At 59.3% G+C, this 6,475-nt stretch overlaps 2 protein-coding genes across 2 annotated transcripts; one reads left to right on the top strand and one right to left on the bottom strand.

The window, feature by feature from the left end:
• Window positions 1–1,591: 1,591 nt before the first annotated feature.
• Window positions 1,592–4,268, bottom strand: FOXD2 (forkhead box D2). Its single transcript, XM_019749349.3, has one exon. It carries the CDS (start codon window positions 3,891–3,893, stop codon window positions 2,394–2,396), a length of 1,500 nt encoding a protein of 499 aa, XP_019604908.2. The 5' UTR covers window positions 3,894–4,268; the 3' UTR covers window positions 1,592–2,393.
• On the top strand, window positions 3,892–5,703 carry LOC141572317 (uncharacterized). Its single transcript, XM_074337053.2, has 4 exons — window positions 3,892–3,939; window positions 4,266–4,693; window positions 4,770–4,924; window positions 5,070–5,703. Exons 1-4 carry the CDS (start codon window positions 3,892–3,894, stop codon window positions 5,165–5,167), a joined length of 729 nt encoding a protein of 242 aa, XP_074193154.2. The 3' UTR covers window positions 5,168–5,703.
• Window positions 5,704–6,475: the final 772 nt, after the last annotated feature.

The following is a 6,475-nucleotide window of genomic DNA, read 5'->3' as shown; positions in this document are numbered from 1 at the left end:
CTGAGACTTAGGAGTCCCAATCACTCTTCCTCAGCCCTAGAGTGTTCTTCCCACCCTGATCCTGAATCTGACCCACTTATGATAGGGCACTCGGTCTCTTCCTCCTCCATTTCTACTATCCGTAATGCCTAGGAATTTGGTTAAAGAGACCTGTATGGCTTCTCTCAGCCTGACCCTCTCAAGCTCTCTACATGTCTTCTTCCTTCTCTCTGTCACTTGTCTCCCAGCGCTTGCCCTCTGCTTCTGTTTTCCTTGAAGGCTTACCTGCCTGTTTTGCACCTCCATTTCTCTTTTCCTATGACCTCAGTTGAATGTACAGAGTTACACAGTAACCATATTTGTTTTACCCAAAACATCACCTCTCACCCAACAAGCTTGCAAACCTGGCTACTGGGAGTCCCACGCACAGGCAGCGAACTGGGAGGCTCAAAGGACTTATGGGAGACTCAGCCAGTCCAATGGCTTTGCACTCAGGCAATAGGTTCTAGCCATGAGCACGGCTCCAGGGTTGGGGAGGTTTACCCTAAGAGAGTATTACTGACCACACTCCCTCCTTTAGCACACACTGCACCTCTTACCCCTCAGGCTAGAAAAGAGAAGGGTTTCACAGTCTCCAATTCAGGCCTTTCACTCTGACTGTTTCATGGGGCAGACGAGGAAAGAGAGGATCAAAGAAGGCCCCACAGTGGCCAAAGAGAAACCTCTCTCCTCTTAGGGACACAGAAAGAGACAGTGACAGAGAATCACAGCGACACACGTCCATGGACACCCATAGAAATAAACACATAGATAACCTGAAATACAACTCACCCCCCCACCACCAAAAAAAAAGGACAATAAGGCACAGATAAGTGATGACCCAGACAAACAAAAACAAATCACAAGCTCCATAAAAGCCTCCACATACAGAAGCACACAGAGGCATACGGAAAATGCATCAAGAGACACAGTTATTTAAATTGTACTTAAAGGGTGTAGTGTCCATGAGCACTGGACACTCAGATCTGCCCAGGCCATGCTGAAGTCTAAACTTGAAGGAGATGAGACTCCCCAGGCGCAGGTAAAACAAAACCTCTCTGAGGAACCACAGGCAAACCTTCCTGGAGCAGAGCGAAAATGAAAGTGCTGGAGGGGTCACAGGCCTCCCAGAGTCCAGGCCCATTAACAGCGAAGGCCAAGACCATAGTGTACCCTGTACCCGAAAAGCCCCGAACCTCCTCTGCCTGCCTGGGCTGCTCAGGGCCCTTCCTCAGTCCACCTCTGCCCCAAAGCTGGGGATCTTCTGTGAGAGCCCTGACTGGGAAAAGAGGAGTGCAGGCAAGCAGACAGAGCTGGTGACGGCTGGAGTTCACATACATTTATTCAATTGACACCAATAGGGAGTGGGGCGAGACAGGTTTTTCTTTTCTTCCACACAAACCATCAGACGATTTCACAGAGTCTCCCTGTAGTGGAGAAGTCTAAATCGATGCACACCCAGTGGACAGAGAACGCAGATAGCAGCCCGCTGTACAGATATTTACACATAATTACAGGACCCCCTGCCACAGGATGTGCCCTGCCCACCCCACCCCCACCTCTCCAGTCCCTGACCCAGACCCTCCTCTCCCACCCCAACCTCATTGCCTTTAGCTACAATAAATATCCCAGGGCCTGGGACAGAGCAGAACGCTGAGAGGGCTGCTGGCCCTGGTTGGCTGGACCCAGCCGGCCACGGGAAGGGGAAAAGTTCCTTCAAAAGCACCCCAACATAAAAGAGGATGCTCCTTAGTGGAGTGAGATCCAGGGTTGCCGCAGGGATTGTGGAGACCCCTGGCTTCACCTCTCCGTTCAGCTTCGCCTGTGTAGATACAGCTTTAGGCTTCAGAGAGAACGAACTTTCTTGGAAAACAGCGGGGGAAAAAAGTTGAAATTTTCTTTTAAGCACGAAGCGAATAGTAGGTGTCTTTAAATTATAATATTGAACAAGCAGGGCCTCAAAGTCGGGGAAGAAGGGAGAGGCAGAGAGGAAGACCTCTTGGCGCAGTTGGTGTTTCTGGCGGGATCCTCAGGGCCCGGACAGGCATCTCTCCGGGAAAGCATTTTTCCGGGGCTACCAGAGGCGCAGAGGCTGGGAAAAAGCGAAGACTCCCCCCTCCCCCCTTTACTGCTCAAACTGGAATGGGATCATGGCTTGCGACCTCGTCGCGTAGACCCGGGCCTCTCCCTGAGAGATGGAGCCCGCTTCGTCCCAACTATCAGATTCTGAGCTTGGAGCTTGATGTGCCAAGTCACGCGCACCGGCCCAAGGTCTGGAGACTCTTCATAAATAGACTCCCTGAGTTCCGCTGGGACCGCAGTTCCCGGGAGACACTGAGGAGTGCGGGCCTAAGTGGCCCTGAGCACGAGGCAGTTCAGAAGTGGCAGCCACTGAGACCCGCGACTTTGCCGGCAAACGGGGACCCTGACGACAGGAGCGCGTCCCCGGGGTGCGAGAGGCGGATGTGGCCGGCCACTGGAGCCAGGGCCGGGGCAGTCAGCATGGCCAAGACCTGGGCTTGACCCCCAGGGCCCGTCGCCGCCGCGAACGGCGATCCAGGCGAGCCCTCGCCTCCGCCCGGGGGTGCTGCCCCGCCGCCACCGTGGCCCATGATGTGGTCTATAGAGAAAGAAGGCCTCTGACCGGCCCCGGCGCCTGCGGCACCCCCGGCGCCCGCACCACCGCCCGCGTCCGTCTTGAGGCCCTGGCGCAGGAGTGCGGTGGACAGACCAGCCGCGGTGCCGGCTGCGGGAGGGCTCAGTGACGCGGGATAGAAGGCTTTGGCGCAGCCCAGCTCCGCGCCCAGGAAGGCGGGCAGGCCTGCGGGACCCGGGCCCGACCCTGAGCCCGGGGCAGGCGCAGGGGCCGGTGCAGAGGCTGCGCCTGCGAACACCGAGGCTGTCGGAGGTCCGGGTGGAGGCGCAGCGGCACGACCTGGGGGAACCGACAGCTGGCAAGGCGCGGCTGCAGCGGCGAAAGCGAAGGCGTGCGGGTGTGGATGTGGATGCGGGGCCGGGCCTGGCGGGGGAGCACCGTAGGCAGGGAGCGCCAACCCGTAGCCATAGCCGTAGGCGCCGTAAGCGGCGAAGCCCGGCAGGAAGGCTCCGGGGTCCCCTGCCGCCGCAGCCCCGCCACGCAAGAGCAGCTCCGGGTGAGGGTGCGTGTGTGGATGCGGCGGCGGTAGCGGCTGCCGCTTGAAGCGCTTGCGACGACGCAGGAAGCTGCCGTTGTCGAACATGTCGGCCGACTCCGGGTCCAGCGTCCAGTAGTTGCCCTTGCCTGGGTTGCCCGGCTCGCGGGGGATTTTGACGAAGCAGTCGTTGAGCGAGAGATTGTGGCGGATGCTGTTCTGCCAGGCGGGGAACTTCTCCCGGTAGTAGGGGAAGCGGCCGCTGATGAACTCGCAGATCTCGCTCAGCGTCAGGCGCTTCTTGGGGCTCTGCAGGATGGCCATGGTGATGAGCGCGATGTACGAGTAGGGCGGCTTCACCAGTGGGCTCCTCGTCGCCGCGCCCCCCGACGGCGGTCCCGGCCCGGGCCCCGCTGAGCCTCGGGCCCCCGCCGCGCCTGGCCCGGGGCTTCCTGCTGCGGCCGCCGCCCCCCGGGGCGCTAGAGCACGGGGCTCGCCATCCGAGCAGCCGCCAGACTCTTCGTCCTCAGCTGCGTCTCCTTCGGCTTCCTCCGAGGGAGGCTCGGGGCCGTGCGGGAGCACGTCCCGGGGGGCGCGGGGCCCGGAGCGGGCAGGGAGCTCCCCGCCACCACTGCCGCCGCCGCCGCCGCCGCCCACCACGTCTATGTCTGCGTCGGCCTCAGACAGCGCGGCCGGGGAGCTCTCGGAGGACATGATCTCGCAGCAGCAGCTGCCCAGGGTCATGGTGCCGCCGCCGCCACCGCCGTCCTCCGGCTCAGCTCCGGCCGCGGCTAGGGCTCCGCTGCGCTGCCTCTGGGGCGAGTGTTTTGCGCGCGGGCGGGGAGGGGGCGGGGGACTGAGGCGGGCAGGGAGGGGTGTCCCCCAGCTCCTAAGCGCCCCCTCGTGGCCCAAATCGGCCGCTCTCACCTCTTGGTGAGCACCCGACTAGCGGCTCTTTCCGCTGCCCCGGGAGCCCGAATCGGGCCCTTCACCCGGGGCGCGGGCGGAAGGAGCTGAGACCTTCCCCTCACCCTGACCGTTCTCGGCCCCGGGTCCCCCCTGAGGTGGCGGGCAGGCGGGTTGGGGGGGGTCAGGGGACTTGTCCCTCCCGCCTAGCTGCTGCCTAAGGCGGAAGAACGCGAACCCGGGGCGGAGCTCCCTGAGCGGGGTGGGGCGGGCGGGAGGGGACTGACTGAGTGCCTCCGCGGAGGGGCCCGGCGGGAACAAACAGCTGCCGCGGCGGGAGCTCGGCTCGAGTGGCCGGAGGCGGGTCCTCCTCTTCCCCGCAGACTCCGCAAATCCTCTGTTCCCTGGAGCCGCTGCCTTCAGTGCGCTCAGCACCTGGATGTTAAGGTTCACGCGGGCGCTAGCCAGAGCCGAGAGAAGGAGCGACAGCCCCCACCCTTCGTCTCTCCCCCAGGCAGCGTCCGGACCAACACCGTGGGAGCAGGGCCCGCCGGAGCCGGAGCGGCTTCCGGCCCAAGGGAGACGCACTTGAATGATCGCGAGGAGCAAACTTCGAGCTCTCCTCGGGCCTCGGAGAGGTGAGAGATTCCGACCGCTCCCCGCTCCTCCCTCCAAGGCCGAGACCCAACCACCAGTCCCCTTGTCGCGCCGCAGGACTCTGGACGCGGCAGTGTGCGCAGGGAGACCCGGGGAGTGCGCCGCCTACCCGTCGCCCCCTTCCCGAAGCTTCTCTGCGGCACCCGCATTCCAGGAGCGTGGACCTGGCCATCGCTCTGAATTTGCCTGTACTCCAACCTTTTTCTGTCTTGGTATCCATTTGTCTCCAGTTCTGTGTCTTTCTCGCCCTCGGTGAATCTTTGTTGCCGTTTTCTGTGGAAACCTTGCATTTGCCTGGATGTCTTTTCGTGGGTCTGGGAATCCCTCGCTCAGTTTTCCCCTCTCCCCCACTCCTAGTCGCACTGAAGGTCTGCCTCCCAACTTTCTGGCGGGACTTGCAGGCTCTACAGACAGGCAGCAGGACCCCCACGGAGACCTCCCTCAATGAACCCTGACCACAGCCGGGACCAGGTTAGCCTTCATCTCAGGATCCTGGGCACACAAGGTTGGTCCTGTGCCCTTTTTCTCGCCATCTGGGTTCCTTCCATCCCATTAGGCCTCTTTCTTCTCCTGGTCTCCCTCCAAGAACCCAGCAACGAGTAGCACCAGTACAGACTGGGCCCATCTCAACCTCTAGGGAGGGGAAAGGGAAGATGGGCACTGGACGCGGTGGAGAACTGAGCAGATGGACGGGTTGCTGCCCCGACAGCGCCGCGCAGTGGTCAAAGCTCGGGCATGCGAGGCCTGAGACCCAGCTGCGCTCCACGGTCACAAAGCTGTATGACAGTCAACAGGTTACTTCCCCTTCCCAGCCTCAGTTTCCTGCTCTGCATAGTAGTAAAGATTTGGGACCCTGGAGTCAGGCTGCTGTAGTCCCAATCCTGGCTTCACTACTTACCAGCTCTGTCACCTTGGATAAGTTTCTTAACCCTTTGTGCCTCTGTTTCTAACTCTGTAAAGATGAGATTAAAAACATCTTTGTCGTGACTAATATGCAAAAGTAAGTAATTAAATCACTCGGCTACTTTTGAAGAGGGTATTGGAGTATTTTATAGACTCTTGGCAAGAGAGAAGGCGGTTATGGATGGTGTAGTCTCCCACCTGATCTCAAGCCCTGGTCCAGTCCCCCACTGGTTTACCACTGCCATCTCCCGCCATTGTGCTGAATTAGGTCCCCTGTAAATAAGCATTGAGAGCAGAGTGGGAGGGAATTTGCAGCCCCTGCAAGCTGTATCTCAGCAAGAGTTTATGTGAGGGTGAATGAATTCTCCCTTTCATCTAACAGCAGCCTCTAATCTGTGGAATAATCTAATGTAAATCTAACTCTCCCATTCCACAGGTGGGGCAACAGAGGCCCAGAGTGGGGAAGGGACTTTCCTGGCCTAGACAGAGCAGGGCCAGGTGCAACCCTTGTCAGGGAATCCTCATGATAAAGTTTTCCATGCTCCCCAGCCAGAGTAAGGTGGAAGGCAGGTCTGGTTGCTCATATCCTGTGAGAGCAAATCCTCTGCCCCACCTTCCCAGACCAAGAGAATCCAACTAGTGTGCTGGGCCTGCATAAACACTGTCCCTGGGAAAAAGAGAAGAGGTCCAGTCTTTAAGCCATGGATAAGAAATTGGGCAGGGACTAGTTGCCATGGAATTGGAATTTCCTAGGTGATAGAGCTCTCCAGAAAAAAAAAAAAGGCTTTGGAGAGAAGTTTCCTCTTAATGAGTCCAGATAAATTCACATACCTAGGGTTGCTTGATTTAGCAGATTAATT

The sequence above is a fragment of the Rhinolophus sinicus genome, chromosome 14 (genome assembly GCF_057876585.1).
Source record: "Rhinolophus sinicus isolate RSI-liver-muscle chromosome 14, RSI-T2T, whole genome shotgun sequence".
Lineage (NCBI taxonomy): Eukaryota > Metazoa > Chordata > Mammalia > Chiroptera > Rhinolophidae > Rhinolophus > Rhinolophus sinicus.
The sequence above is the reverse complement of the archived record's forward strand: the minus strand, read 5'-3'. Positions and strand labels throughout refer to the sequence as shown.